This window comes from Ochotona curzoniae, unplaced genomic scaffold (genome assembly GCF_017591425.1).
Source record: "Ochotona curzoniae isolate NIBS_2020 unplaced genomic scaffold, NIBS_Ocur_1.0 patch394, whole genome shotgun sequence".
NCBI classification, from domain to species: domain Eukaryota; kingdom Metazoa; phylum Chordata; class Mammalia; order Lagomorpha; family Ochotonidae; genus Ochotona; species Ochotona curzoniae.
Genome location: NW_024466966.1, coordinates 1 through 16,008, shown reverse-complemented (window position 1 = coordinate 16,008; position 16,008 = coordinate 1). Strand labels below are relative to the sequence as shown.

The 16,008-nt window shown below is 46.4% G+C and overlaps 1 protein-coding gene across 2 annotated transcripts in view; it reads left to right on the top strand.

Moving 5' to 3' along the window:
• LOC121167585 (transcription initiation factor TFIID subunit 12) overlaps positions 1 to 16,008 on the top strand; it is a 30,537-nt gene extending 14,529 nt beyond the window's left edge. For both annotated transcript variants that reach the window (XM_040997084.1, XM_040997083.1), the window contains exons 3-6: positions 399 to 476; positions 7,664 to 7,778; positions 14,502 to 14,590; positions 15,786 to 16,008. In XM_040997084.1, coding sequence (XP_040853018.1) covers positions 399 to 476; positions 7,664 to 7,778; positions 14,502 to 14,590; positions 15,786 to 15,821 — 318 coding nt within the window. In that variant the 3' untranslated portion in view covers positions 15,822 to 16,008. The remainder of the gene's footprint in view (positions 1 to 398; positions 477 to 7,663; positions 7,779 to 14,501; positions 14,591 to 15,785) is intronic.

Sequence of the window (16,008 nt, the reverse complement as noted above, 5' to 3'; positions counted from 1 at the left end):
CTAGCAGGAAGCAGTGCTTTTACCCAGGTGAATGATGGGCGCTGAGAACTGAGCACCCAGGAAGAGGGAGAAAGGAAAAGTCTACAGGCAGCAAAGGCACAGTAGAATCTATGATGGTTGGAAAATCACAAATCAATTATTGGAAATAAAAGAGCACGATTAATCTGCCTGATACTTGAATGCTGGCCTCTGTTCCAAACTTCTCTTTCTGTCTTTCCCTGATGCACTTCAGTCTTGAGATGTGGACTTGTGACTACCATCAGGTCAACCAGACTGAGAGCTCATTGGAAAGTAGAAACTAGGCCCATCAGGTTAATAGCCTCGCTTCATTATGTGATTAATGATGTATTTTGTTTCCTTAATATTTGGCTGAACAATCTTCTCTCGATTAACTTTAGGTATTGACGAAGAAGAAATTACAAGACTTAGTAAGAGAAGTGGATCCTAATGAGCAGCTGGATGAAGATGTGGAAGAGGTAAGGTTGGCTTGGGTACTCCGGAGATTGAACGTAAGAGCTGATCTAGCGTGGTGTTTGAGAGCATAGATGGTAGAGACAGGCAAACCTGAATTCCAGTCCTTGCTCTGCCACGTACCAGCTGTTTAGCCATGGACAAGTCATTTAAACCTTTTGAGAATTCCCCTTCCTCTTATGCTAATAGGGCTGCCATTCTTTATGCACAGGGCTATTGTGAAGATCCCACCCATACACAGTCCAGGCTCAGGAGACTGCTTAGTATATTATTCCTAGAAATTTCTTTTTCTTTTTGCAAGGCAGAGAGGTAGACTAGATGTCATTTCTCTGGCTCACTTTCTAAATACCTGCAGCAAGCACCAGTCGTTGCAGTCATTTGGGGAGAAAATCATTGGACGGAAGATCTCCTCCTCTCTGTATATCTGACTTTGTAATAAAAATAAATAAATCTTTAAAAAATAATAATAAATACCTGCAGCAGCCAGGACTGGGGTCAGGTTGAAGCCAGGAGCTGGGAACTCACTCAGGCTTCTCAGCATGCAGGAGTTGGAAGCAAAACCAGACTTTCTAAGCAGTCTAAGATGAGCAGTTGGCATCCCAAATGGCATATTACCCACAGTGCCAAATACCCACTCAAAACAAATATTCCTTGGTTCATTACTTTTACAACACATTGTTACCTGTAATGTTAAAAGATTTTTTTGTTATGATACTCATAGATATGCCATTCAACATTTCTTTCCCTGGTTTTGTTACTCATTTTTTAATAACCTAAAGTCAGTACTTACAGCATTCTGATTATATAAATTTTGTATGCTCCTAGGCTAATGATCATGTTAGTTTTCTTTTTTAGGATGTATTTTCTTGAAATTTACTATTGGTACTTTTTTTAGATTATTTGGCAGAGTTAGAGCATGTTTTTTTTGTTTGTTTTTTAAAGATTGATTTTATTGAAAAGTGAAATTTACAGAAAGAAGGAGAGACAGAGAGGAAGATCTTCTGTCTGCTGGTTTACTCCCCAAGTGGCCACAATGGCTGGAACTGAGCTGATCTAAAGCCAGGAGCCAGGAACTTCTTCCAGGTCTCCCATGTCAGTGCTGGATCTCAAGACTTTGGGCCATTCTCTGCTGGCCATCCAAGCCACAAGCAGGGAGCTGGATGCGGTATGGAGCAACTGGGACACAAACTGGCATCCATATAAGATCCTGGCAGTTTCAAGGCAAGAACTTTAGCCACTAGGCTATCGTACCAGGTGCAAGAGAACACTTCTGTTGGATACTTCACTCCCCAGATGTCTACAAAGACCAAGGTTGGGCCTAGCCAAAGCCAGGAGCCAGTCAGGAGCTTCTTCCGGGTCTCCCACGGGGTTCAGGGATCCAAGTACTTGGTCCATCTTCTGCTGCTTTCTCAAGCCATAAGCAGGGAGCTGGATCAGAAGTGGAGCAGCCAGGATTAGAGCCAGCACTCATGTAGGATCCCGGTACATGCAATAAAAGGATTTAGCCACTAGGTTACTGCACCAGGCCTCATGGGATTATTATTTTTTAAATATTTATTTTCTTTTCATTGGAAAGTCAGATATACAGAGAGGAGGAGAGACAGAAAGGAAGATCTTCCATCTGCTGATTCATTCTCCAAGTGGCTGCAGTGGCCAGAGCTGCGCCAGTCCAAAAACCTGGAGCCAGGAGCCTCTTCCGAGTGTCCCACATGGCTGCTTGGTGCCATTAGGCCATCGTTGACTGCTTTCCCAGGCCACAAGCAGGGAGTTGGATGGGAAGTGGAGCTGCCAGGATTGGAACCGGCGCCCATACAGGATTCCAGCACATTCAAGGCAAGAACTTTAGCCACTAAGCTACTGCACTAGGCCCCTCTCTATTTAATACATTTGCAAATTGTATTGTTTTGTTTTTGAGCTTTATTTATTTGAGAGGCAGAGTTAGAGTGGGGGAGATGGAAGCAAGAGAAAGAGAGCTTCTATCTGCTGGTTCACTTCTCCAGTAGCCTCAATAGCTAGAACTGGGCTGGTCTGAAGCCAGCAGCCGTGCCAGGTTTCCTACAAGAATGAAAGGGACCAAGGACTCGGGCCTTTCTCTCTGCTCTTCCAGGAGGATTAGCAGAGGATGGATGGGAAGTGGAGCAGCTGGAATATCAACTGGCACTCATATTGATGCTGGCGCCACTGGTTATGGTTTTACCTGCTATGTCACAGCACCAGCCCCTTGTGTGCAGGTTTTCCGTTACCTTCTAAGTCTTTCAGTCTGCTCAGGGGAGAAGGTATAAAACCTTTCATCTTCTTTTTTTTTTCCAAACCATTCTGTTATTTTATGGTTTAATATCTTATGTTTCTGCTCCAAAGACATTCATGACATTTTTTGACGTTTTCTTGCATTGTCTATATCCCCTGGCTTCCCTTGGCTTCCCTTTTTGTTTGTTTGTTTGTTTGTTTTGGATACTTTCTTCTAACGTGGCATTGGTTCTGGGCCTGTCCTAAAGAATAAGCCAATAAAATTTGAGTGGAAGCAGAAAGAATTACTGATGGAGAGCTATTTAACAACCTCTCACAAATACATGGCCTTGATTTGCAGCATTTGCTGATTTCTGCAGTGTAAATATCTCCACTCTGCATGACGTCATTCAGTACAAAATGGGGAAGAGATTGACATAATTGCCTTTGATGAGCTAGGCTCACCAGCCCACTGGCCTTACCTCGGCCACCAGTCAGCCCTCCTGTGGAAGAACTCCCAAAGTGTGTCAGTGTCTGTCTCTCTTCCTCAGTCTCCTCTCGCAGGCTTTATCCAGAATCTCTAACGTTCTGGAAACACAGTGAGAAAGAACTGCTATTCCCTTCCTGCTGCTCTCTAGTGTATTCTGATCCAGAGCTGCCCCCTCCCCCAGTTTTTCCTATATAGATTTAAGATTTACTTTATTTTGGGTCCAACATGATAGCCTAGTGGTTAAGTCCTCCTGTTACATGTGCTGGGATCCCATGTAGGCTCCAGGTCAAGTCCTGACTGTTCCACTTCTGATTCCAGCTCCCTACTTGTGACCTGGGAAAGCAGTTGGCGAGTGAACCAGTAGATGGAATATTTTCTCCTCTGTCTCTTCCTTCTCTCTGTAAATCTGATTTTCCCGAGGTGTTGGACCATTCTCTACTGCTTTCCCAAGCCACAGGCAGAGAGCTGGATGGGAAGTGGAGCGATTGCTACATGACCTGGCGCCCATCTCGTCACTTACAAGGCAAATATTTAGTCACTGAGCCATTGCACTGGGCCCTATTTTGGTTTATTTTAATGTTTATGTATTTGTTTTTATCTGCTTGCTTACTGCCTACGTGCTTGTAACCCTAAATGCCAGTGGCCCAGAACTCTGTGTTTCCCGTGTGGGTTGCAGGTGCCCAAACCCTAGAAATATCACCTTCTTTCCAGGATGCATAAGCTGGAATCTGGATCTGAAGCAGGGGAGGTAGGAATCACCATGAGACCCCGAGCGTAACTTGCTGCACTGCTGCAACCACCTCACTCTCTCTGTGTTAGGGATCAGCGTTCTGTGGACGGAGTGTTGTGTCTGCAGAGAAGAGCACCTGCCTGTGGAATGTGGGGCTAGGGAGCTAGTCCTAATTCGTACATGTATTACAGTCCTGTCTTTGTGCCTCAGCCTAGTCCTCTATACTAAATGATACCTCTAGATCCCAGATCATTTAGAGAATTTGAGGGAAACCAGTTCAGTTTTCTCTGGTGTCTCTCCTAGGAGCAGTTGTGTCGTACCTTCTGCCTGCTAAGTGAGTTCCTACTCCCCCATATCTGTTGTCTCTTTAACCACATTTTACTTTAGAAGTTGGTGGCCCGGTGGCTAAATTCTCGCTTGCACATGCTGAGATCCCATATGGGCACCAGTTCATGTCCCAGCTGCTCCACTCCTCATCCAGCTCCCTGCTTATGGCTTGGAAAAGCATTAGAGGATGAGCCAAAGCCTTGGAACCCCATAGGAGCCCGTGTGAGCTGCCAGCCCCTGGCTTCACATAGGTTCAAATCTGGCCATTGCAACCACTTGGGCATTGAATCTTCCTTTTTTTTGAAGGAATTTATTGGAGTAGCCAGTATCGTGGCATAATGGGTTAAGCCACCACCTGCAACTCTGGCATCCCAGATGGGTGCCTGTTCTGGCCCTGGCAGTTCCACTTCTGATCTAGCACCCTGCTAATGTGCCTGGGAAAGAGATGATAGGCCAAGTCCTTGAGCCCCTATACTCAGCCAGCCCTGACTGGGTCATCTGGAATGGCCATTTGGAATGTAAACCAACAGATGAAAAATTCTCTCTCTCTCTCTCTCTCTCTCTCTCTCTCTATTTCTCTGTCTTTGTAACTCTGCCTTTCAAATATTTTTTGAAGGAAGTTTATTAGAATATATCATCTGTTAATATTTTTCTCACCTGGTACTCAGGGTTCAGCCAGCACTTGGGATACCCATAATCCCCAATTTGTTTACTTGAAAGGTAGAGGTACACGGAAAGAAATCTGTCATCTGCTGATTCACTCCTTCCACTGGAGCTGAGCCAAGGTAAAGCCAGAAACCTAGAACCCCATCTAGGCCTCCCACGTGGATGGCTGTGACCCAGGTACTGCCCATTCTTCTGATGCTTTCTCAGGTGCAGTAACGGAGAGCAGGATTAGAAGTGGAGTAGCTGGATCTCAAACTGGCACTCATATGAGATGCTGGCATTACAGAGAGTGGTTTAACCTGCTATACCACGGTGCAGGTCCCAAGTAAAATAAACATGTAAAAATAATAGTTTTCTCTCCTGTTCTTGTTTGCTTTGTAGATTGCCACATCTTTTTTTTTCTTTTGCAAGTATTTTAATGAGTTTAGGGTGTAATGGAAAGTTCATTTTTGTAATTTATCTACCATGTTTAACTAGAAGTCTTTTGTTTAGAAGTTGTCCATTTGGGTCGTATGGCTAAAAGTGCCAGCAGAGGCAGGTGGCCTAGTGGTTAAGATGCCAGCTGGAACACCTGCACTGCATGGGGTGTTCTGGGTTTGAGTCTCAAGCTTCCAACTCCAAATTCTGGTACTGCACATCTTGAAAGCAAAAATGATGGTTCAACCACCTGGGTGCCTGCACTCACGTGGGAGACCTGAATTGAGATCCAGCCAGGCCTGTTGTAGGCATCCCTGGGTGAACCAGTGAATAAGAGCTCTCCAAGTCTCTGCCTCTCAACTAATACAATAGATAAAACATTTTGCAAAAGGTCCATCAGAACAAGGAATGTCTAGACCTGTAGTTATAATTTTATTTGCTTTGTTGATCAACAGAAGAATCTGTGGGGCAGGTATTGACTAATCAGAATTTCTAGTTTGTTTTGTTTTGTTTGTTTTTGTTTTATCCATTGGAAAGGCAGATATACAGAGAGGAAGAGAGACAGAGAGGAAGATCTTCCATCCAATGGTTCACTCCCCAGGTGGCCGCAACAGCCAGAGCTGAGCCGATCTGAAGCCAGGATCCAGGAGCTGCTTCTGGGTCTCCCACACGGGTGCAGGGTCCCAAGGCTTTGGGCCATCTTCAACTGCTTTCCCAGGTCACAAGCAGGGAGCTGGATGTGAAGTGGAGCTGCTGGGATTAGGACTGGCACATTCAAGATGAGGACTTTAGCCACTATGCTATTGTGCCAGGCCCCAGAATTTCCCATTTTATCTTCAGAATTCTGATCTTTCACACTGGTCCAGGAGCCATTCTGAGTGAAGGAGGAACTCAGCCTCAGAGCTCTGGAGGTTGAGCCCAGGCCCCCCAGCTCACAGTGGCGTGGCCGTGAGCAGACTGCTCTCCCTCAGCCTAAGCGTCTGCCTCCATACAAAGATGAAACTCAGTCCCGTTTTCTCTGTAGGACTCCTTTACGGACTGAGATAATGGAAATAAAAGTGTTTTAACTCACTATACGTGACCAAATAGAATCAATCACATTGTTTTCCCACTGAATTCCAAAGAAAAGATAAGGGAGAAGCAGTTGGGTTAGTTGATCCTTGCTGACTGGAAAGAAGAGAAAGTAGGTCCTCAGAGGTTGACAGACTCAGCTTCGAAAATATCTCCTCTTCATCTGATTCCTCAGGCCCACCTTTGCCCAAACACTGGTGCCAGACCTGCTAGTAGCATCTGATTAAAGGGTGAGTGTTTGGCTCAGCGATTAGGATTTCTGCAGCATGCCTTCATCACACATCTTAGTGTCTGCACTCAGCTTTTAATTCCGACTAATGCCACCCTAGTACTGAAACAGGCTGTGACTAGAGAACTACCAGTTGAGGCTGATGTGGTGGCTCAACAGATTAATCTTCCACTTACAAGCACCAGCATCCCATACAGTCTTTGTTTCAAGTCCCAGCTGCTCCGTTTCCCACTCGGCTCCCTGCTTGTGGCCTGGAAAGGCAGTGCAGGATGGTCCAAGTCATTGGGATCCTATACCCATGTGGGAGATCTAGAGGAGGCTCCTGGCTCTTGGCTTCAGCTCAGCTCAGCTCCAGCCATTTTAGACCTTAAGGAAATGAAATCAGCCAATGGAAGATCTCTCTCTTTCTCTCTGTGAATCTCCCTTTAAAGTTTAAAAAAAAAAAAAAAACTACCACAGTGTGAGAGGCCCAGGTTGAGTTCTGTGCTTCTAGGTTACTGCTGACCCTGCTCAGCCTCTGCCACTGTGGACATCCTGGGAGTGAGCCTGCAGATGGAATGCTTCTATCTGTCTCTCGCTCTCTTCCTTTCAAATAAATAAAAATGCTTTTCAAAAAGAAAGCCTGTAGCCAACATCATGGCTTAGCAGCAGGTTGAGGTTCTGCGTGCCATGCCAGCATCCTACATGATGGCTGTTTTAACTCCTAGTTGCTCCACTTCCAATCCACCTCCCTGCTAACACACCTGGGAAAGCAGTGCAAGGTGGCCCTGGTGTTTGGGCCTCTGCCACCCACGTAGGCGATACAAATGGAATCCCTGGCCCACTCTCGCCATTACAACTGCTTGGGGAATAAACCAGGAGATAGACAGGCCTTCTGTTTCTCCCTCTCTCCCTCTGTAAGTCTGCTTCTCAAACAAATAGATGTATTTTTTTTAACAACACTGACTAAATATGTGATTCAGGCAGAAAACAGTTGTCCCAGCAACAGAAGCCTGCCTGCAATGTCATGGTTACTTTCTGCACTTGCCTTCCCCAGATGCTGCTGCAGATTGCTGACGATTTTATTGAAAGCGTGGTGACAGCAGCCTGCCAGCTTGCTCGACATCGCAAGTCCAGTACCCTGGAGGTGAAAGATGTCCAACTTCATCTAGGTATGTGGTCTTGCTCGGACAACTTCAGCTATGGGCCTGCCAGGAGATGTGTAATCAGAGGGACTTCCAGGCCAAGATGAGAGCCTGGCCCTGGAATTGATGCGTAGAGGTGCTGAAGAGAGACGAGGAATCCCCTCCTGGTGTGGAAAGTGAGATCAGGCATTGAACTTCATCCCAGATGCCAGAGCAGCATTGGGGTGCAGCAAGTAAGGCCCTTGCTTTGCGAAACCAGCATCCCAGATTCAAGTGCCAGTTTGAGTCCTAGCTGCTCTGCTTCCAATCCGGCTCCCTGCTGATGTGCCTGGGAAGGCAGCAGAGACATGGCACTGGTACTTGGGTCCCCGCTGCCCATGTGAGAGACTCACATGGAGTTCCTAGGTCTTGGCTTCAGCTTAGTCCAGACCTGTCTGTTGCAACCACTTAGGGAAGTGAACCGGTAAATATATATTGGTCTCTCTTTCTCTCTGTTATTCTGTCTTTCAAATAAATAAATAAGTAGATTCTGCCACTTTCCCACTGTATCATCTTCCTTTTATATTTTTAAGGTTTGCTGTCTTGAATTGCAGAGTTACAGAGAAGAGACAGAATTTTCATCTAATAGCTGAAGCTAGGTAGACCAAAGCCAGGAGCTTCTGCCGAGTTTCCCATATGGGTGCAGGGGCTCAAGCACTTGAGCCATTCTTCACTGCTTTCTGAGCTGTATTAGCAGGGAGTTGATTTGAAGTGAAGCAGCCAAGTCTCAAACTGACACCCACAAGGGGTGCCGTTGTCACAGGTGGAGTTTAAGGTGCTGTACCACAATGCTGATCCTAAACTGTCATCTTATTCTCCCCAGTCAGTTTCCTCTAGATTCACTCATTTTTTTGTTGTTGTTGTTTCATTTCTTTTTTTTTTTTAATTTTTATTTTTATTGAAAAGGCAGATATACAGAGAGGAGGAGAGACAGAGAGGAAGATCTTCCATCTAATGGTTCACTCCCCAAGCAGCCGCAACGGTTGGAGCTGAGCCAATCCAAAGCCAGGAGCCAGGGACTTCTTCCAGATCTCTCACACGAGTGCAGGGTCCGAAAGCTTGGGGTCGTCCTCAGGGCCCCTTGGGGCTTTCCCAGGCCACAGGCAGGGAGCTGGATGGGAAGCGGGGCCGCTGGGATTAGAACCAGCACCCATATGGAATCCTGGTGTATTCAAAGTGAGGACTTTAACCACTATGTTATCGCGCCAGGCCCCGTTTCATTTCATTTTATGGCACAATTTCATAGGCTCTGGGATTCCCTCAACCCCTCCCCCTACCCTACTCCCATGGTGGGTTCCTTCACCTTGTTGCAGTATTACAGTTCAAGAGTCCCTTGTTTTTTTCCTAATATTTGATTTTTTTTTTAAATTACATTGCATTATTTGACACAGTTTCATAGGTTCTGAGATTCCCCCAACCCCTCCCCATACCCGCCGCCTCACCCATGGTGGATTCCTCCACCTTGTTGCAATATTACAGTTCAAATTCAGTCAAGAGTCTTTCATATACCAAGCATAGAGTCCAGCATCTTATTGTCCAGATCAATTCAATGGTTTCTTAGGGAGACCATCTCTGGTCTGAAGGCAAAGCTGGCAGAATATCATCCCGATCAATTAAAAGCCATAACATAACATCAACAACAATTTACAACATTATGGAATTATTTGACATGTTGTTGAGTAACCAATATGTTAAAAAAAGAATGCAAGTTCTTAACCACATGCTGTGACTACTTCACTGACATTTCAATTTTAGCTTATATACAACCGGCTTCTATATACCTTAAAATGACTATAGGGTACTATTCAGCTGTCTTGTGTCTATTTTCATTTTAGTATTTAGCAATTTATAGTGTTGAAGTATAATTGCTGAACTTGGCAGATTTTAGGATAGTCTAAACTGGCTTATAACTTTAACAAGGCATATGTCAACAGTTGAGGCACAGAACAGTTTTAGGAGGGGTGTGCAGAGAAATCTTCAATACCTTAGTGAGGAGTAACTAATCTTTGTGTCCTACCTAGTAAGGTATGTGTGAGTCCATGCTGACCATTTCCTGTCTGGTTCTAAGCTTTCCTTGTTCTCTATCTATTCTAATTTTTTTGGGGGGGGCCTCCGGAGTGACCCTGATGGTCATTGCAAGAGAGGGTGGGGATCCAAAGTTGGAACTAAGTAAGGACCAGAGAAAGCTCCTCTCCCTAGTCCCGAAGGAAGTTTATTGTTCTTCTTTTTCTGCGGACCACTCAGGATTCCTAGCTGTTGTTCCGATGACCTTGGATCCTGTCAGGAAGGATTTGGGCTTCTTCCATCCCTTGTGGTAGATTCAAATGGGGTGGAGTTCTCGGCCTCCAAAGGCACTCCAATTTCCCATGGTCTCCTTGGTAGTTGGGATATAGCCCTTGGTGCCCGTACTGATAGTCCTTGGTGAGGATCCAGGAGTCTCCAGGGTTGGGATATAAGCCTCCTCCTGTCCATCTGCTCCACTCTGGGGTCCCCCCGAACAGTCCCTCATTGTATCTTCCTTGCAGGGTGACAGTGGAATTGCAGATTGTATTTGTAAAATGATTGAAACAAAGTGAGAGCCTAAGTGTACCCGCCTTAGTGTGTGTCTCTGCCTTTCAAAGAAACTATTCCTCAGTGTTCCCTCGCAGTTGTTATTTCCCCCAAGTGGCCACAATGATGAGGGCTGGACTGGGTTAAAGCCAAGAGCCAGCAACTCCGTTCAAGTTTCTCATGTGGATGGCAGGGGCCCAAATATTTGGGCCATACTATGCTGATTTCCCAGGCATATTAGTAAGGAGCTGGATTGAAAATGAAGCACCTAGGACTTGAATCAGCACCCTTTTGGGATTCTGGCATCGCTGGCAAAGGTTTAATCCATTGTACTATACTCTGAACCCCACAATTGTTAAGAACCACAATACAGGGCCCGGCACGGTGGCGCAAGTGGTTAAAGGTCCTCGCCTTGCACGCCCGGGATCCCATATGGGCGCCGGTTCTAATCCCGGCAGCCCCGCTTCCCTTCCAGCTCCCTGCCTGTGGCTTGGGGAAGCAGTCGAGGACGGCCCAAAGCTTTGGGACCCTGCACCCACGTGGGAGACCCGGAAGAGGCTCCTGGCTTCGGATCGGCATAGTATCAGCCCGTTGTGCTCACTTGGGGAGTGAATTATCGGACGGAAGATCTTCCTCTCTGTCTCTCCTCTCTGTATATCCACCTTTCCAATTAAAAAAATAATAAAAAAAATAAATCTTAAAAAAAAAAAAAAAAGAACCACAATACAATTCTTTGGTCATCTCTAGAGCTTCAATGTGTGGTTTTTACAATCTGCAAGAGCTGTGGTGGTGTGCCACCACAAACATGGCACAGTTTGAAGTAATGTCCAACCCACCACCTGCCAAATTGCGTCATTTCCTACCATTCGTATAATCACATCAAGTCTGATGAGAAGAAAAAGACCAGCCTCCAAGGAGTAAAAAAAAAAAGAAAAGAAAAAAATTGGTGTGGGCAAATATGGTTCCGCTGGTGGGGAAGACACTACAGGACTTGGAGCTACAGATAGCACAGATGATGATGACTTTAACCTCTTTGGATCTGATACTGATGAGCAAAGCAGAGGCTAAGGGAAAAATCGTTTGTACAGTACGAGTCAAAACACCTGTGTTTGTGCCAAGTGTCCTGTCTCACTAGATATGAAACTCTGGAGACATATATGCAGAATTGGAGCTGTGCATCAGAAATATTTGAGCAGGAGCTTGTGCTGCAATGTAGTGGGTAAAGCTGCCACCTGTGGCACCCAGCATCCCATAGTGGCACCACTTTGAGTCAAGCTGCTCTACTTCTGATCCAGCTCTCTACTAATGCCTGAAAAAACAGCAAAAGATGGCCCAAGGATTTGGGACCTTGCGCCCACATGGGAGACCCCAAGAAGCTCCTGGCTTCGGACTGGCCCCAGCTCTAAGCATTGCAACGCTTTTGGAAGTGAAATAAGGAGTGAACCAGAGAATGGAAGATCTCTGTTTCTTTCTCTTTCTCTCTGTTAATTCTACCTTTCAAATGAACAAATACATCTTTTTTTTTTTTTTCAAGCAGATGGCTGAGGGTAGAGCTCCTGTCTGAATTAAAAAATCACTACTCTAAAGAATAAATCACTACTCTAAAGAAATTACATGAGGACTACTCTATTCCTCTTGTTAGCACTCCTCAACTAATTAAAACAAGATTTGTTTGGTAAAATTTTGTTGCAGGCAGTTACTTAAATCAAAATATAGTATTAGTGATTTTGTTGTTACACTTGTTAGTGTGTTTAATTATATACTAAATATTGAGTGAGTGCATCATTTGTGTTGTAGAATAATTTTTTTAAAGAGATTTATTCACTCTATGGGCCTGGTGGCGTGGCCTAGCGGCTAAAGTCCTCGCCTTGAACGTGCCGGGATCCCATATAGGTGCTGATTCTAATCCTGGCGGCTCCACTTCCCATCCAGCTCCCTGCTTGTGGCCTGGAAAAGCAGTCGAGGATGGCCCAAAGCCTTGGGATCCTGCGCCCGGGTGGGCGACCCAGAAGAGGTTCGTGGTTCCCGGCCTTTGTGCTCACTTGGGGAGTGAATCATTGGACGGAAGATCTTCCTCTCTGTCTCTCCTCCTGTCTGTATATCTGACTTTCCAATAATTAAATCTTTAAAAAAAATTTACTTATTTTTATTGCAAAATCAGATATACAGAGAGGAGGAAAGACAGAAAGGAAGATCTTACATCTGATGATTCACTCCACAAGTGACCACTACAGCCGGAACTGCTCTGATCTGAAGCCAGGAGGCAAGAGTTCTTCCTGGTCTCCCACACAGGTGCAGGGTCCCAAGGTTTTGGACCGTCCTTAACTGCTTTCCGAGGCCACAAGCAGGGAGCTGGATGGGAAGCGGGGCTGCTGGGATATGAACCAGCGCCCATAAGGGAACCCAGTTTGTATATAACAAGGACTTTAGCCACTAGGCTACCACACCAGGCAAAGGATGGCCCAACTCCTTGGGACCCTGTGCCTATGTAGAAAACCTGGTAAAAGCTCCTGGATCCCAGCTTCAGATCAGCTCAGCTCTGGCCATTTCAGCGATTTGGAAGAATAAGCCATCAGATAGAAGATCTTTCTCTCCATAAATCTGATCTGCCTTATTAGATCTAGTTATTTGGGGTGTGAACTAGCAGATGGGAGACCTTCCCTCTCTCTCTCCTCTCCCAGCTGCTCCACTTGCCATCCAGCTCCCTGCTGATGGACCTGGGAAAGCAATTGAGGACAGCCCAAAGTCTTGGGACCCTGCACCGAAGTTGGGGACCCAAAGAAACTCCTGTGTTCGGATTAGCTCAGTTCTGGCCATTGTAGCCATTTGAGGAGTAAATCAACAGTTGGAAGACCTTTCTCTGTCTTTCCTTTTCTCCATAAAGCTGATCTGCATTTCCAAGTACATACATACATAAATCTTTTTCAAAAAAAGTTAAAAACAGGGCCCGGCGCGATGGCGCAGTGGTTAAGGTCCTCGCCTTGCACGCCTGGGATCCCATATAGGTGCCGGTTCTAATCCCAGCAGTTCCACTTCCCATTCAGCTCCCTGCCTATGGTCTGGGAAAGCAGTCGAGGATGGCCCAAAGCTTTGGGACTCTGCACCCATGTGGGAGACCCGGAAGAGGCTCCTGGCTTCAGATTGGCTCAGCTCCAGCTGTTGCAGCTGCCCGGGGAGTGAATCATCGGACGGAAGATCTTCCTCTCTGTCTCTCCTCTCTGTATAACTGCCTTTCCAATAAAAATAAAATAAAACTTAAAAAAAAAGAGTTAAAAACAGGGCATGACCAAAGTGTTGTGCACCTTTATTTGTAGGTTTAGGCATACAGCTGTGCCAGCTATGAACAAGATGAATAAATGAAGTCCCTGTCTTGTGAGAACTTCTAGTGACAATGTCACGGGGATGACAATAACCAGGAGCACAAGGCCTTGGAGAGCTGTGGTGTGGACAGCCCCGGGTCTGTATTCAGATCCCTGGACTACACGCTGGACATGCATTGTGTCATAAATGCCCCCACACCCTGTGACGTGGTGGGTACTGTTGTAATCCCCACATCCAAAGCAGTTAGAATCATTTAAGATGAAGAAACTGAGACTTACACCATCCAGTCTCACGACAAAACAAGCAGCACAGCTAGGTCATGGCTCCCAAACACCAAAGTGGTGGAACCGTGTTTCTCTTGCTAGTCCTGCTCTAAGTGTTGGAGTAAGACAACTGAAGAAAGGAATGACTTTGTTTTCTGTGGACCACATGACCTACTTGGCAGCTTTTTGATGTTCAGCATTTAGAGTTTTGACTAATTTGTGTTCTTTGCAAGAGACTCAAATCATGTCCTTGAAATCATGGCAGGCCCACGTCTGACGTCCCCAGTCACATTCCACAGACTGTGTGTCGGCCGGTGTTAGTACAGGTGTCCTCTCGGTGTTAGTACAGGTGTCCTCTTGGTGTCAGTACAGGTGTCCTCTCGGTGTTAGTACAGGTGTCCTCCCGGTGTTAGTACAGGTGTCCTCTCGGTGTCAGTACAGGTGTCCTCTCAGTGTTAGTACAGGTGTCCTCCCGGTGTTAGTACAGGTGTCCTCCCAGTGTTAGTACAGGTGTGCTCTTGGACCCAAGCTTGCCCTAGGCTCCCACTGCCCTTGACTCTGCCCTCCTTCATTGCAGAACGCCAGTGGAACATGTGGATCCCAGGGTTTGGCTCCGAGGAAATCCGACCCTACAAGAAAGCCTGCACCACAGAAGCCCACAAGCAGGTAAAAAGCCACTAGAGCTGTGTCTCATGGAGCTGGCCACCCCCAGGGACCTCACTTCTCTCACACAGTTAGCTTCGCTCTCTGAGGGCAACGGGGAGCAGCCGACCTTGGGCGGGCAGGTTATTTCCTTGCTGCTGTGCTGTTCCCAAGTGGGTTCCTCTCAACTTTGATGGTGTCATTTAAGGCCATTGGTTCTAGACTGACTTACAGATGGATGGCACTCCCCCCTCCTACACCTCCTACAGGAAATCTTCCTTCATTGTTGCTGATAAACACCTGTAAAGGAGGATGAAGAATCAGAACCACTGTGGTTCTGCTGAGAAGGAGTTCCCCGGCTGCTGCTGTGCTGTGCATTCTGGCCCTTGTCCCTTTGGGCCAGTATGTGAACACTGTTTCCACTGTTGACCCTGTCACCAATTAGTTTAGCAGCAGTGATGGCCTGCCTTGCAAAGGCTGCTTCCTTTTCTGTCTGAAGTGACTACTCTAATTTGAAAAGTGAGCTTTTTGCCGCCTCAGAGAGCACAGCCAGGCGGACCCCTTCCTTGCTTTTCTCTGAAGTATTTGCAGAGCTGAGTTCCTGCTGAGAAGCCGCGTGCACAAGCCTGACTTCCAGGATGCCCTGTGCTGCACTTCCAACTGCATTTCTGTCCCATTTATGTGGCCAACAAGTACCATAATATTGGACTGTCTCTTGGTCAAAAAGGAGCAGGACAAGTTAATAGTTCACCCAGTGGCTCAGAGTAAAAATTGACACCCGTGATCCGCTTCCCTTGTGATTGTTAGTCCCCAGTTGGCCAGCAGCTATGAAGTGTCAGCTCCCTGAGAGTGCCAGCACGGGGCAGTGACACTCTTACTTTCTCCACCATCGGAGAGGGTGGAGGGCAGGGCAAGGAAAGCCCAGGAAATACCTGCTTCGTTGGCTGGGCCCTGACTCCGCAGAGGCGAGAGCTCTCACCTTTTCCTACCCTCAACAGTTTTGCCAGTCTGCTAGCCTACAGCACCCTACATTTTGGGTCAGTGTCTGACTTGGGGCCGACCGTGCTCCTGGGGGCAAGAAGCCTTTTGAGTTGCCCTACGGACACAGGTGCCCAAGCTACAGCCTAGGGGATAGACCATGCTACCTGTTGGCCTCACATGGATGTTCTAGAAAGCCTGACACTGACCCATGTAACTGATTATTTCTGTCTCCTTTCAGAGAATGGCACTTATCCGGAAAACAACGAAGAAATAACACAGAGGGTCAGGGCATGGACACCGTTCATGTGTATTTGCAGATACTTGAGCTGAGACTTAGCCATCTCATCCTTGGAATTTTTTTTTTTAATGCTTTACAGAGAAGCATATATTTTTTATTAACAGTGCAGCAATATCTATAATGACTGAGAGGATCTGCCAAAAGAATAAAACCTCCTACCCCA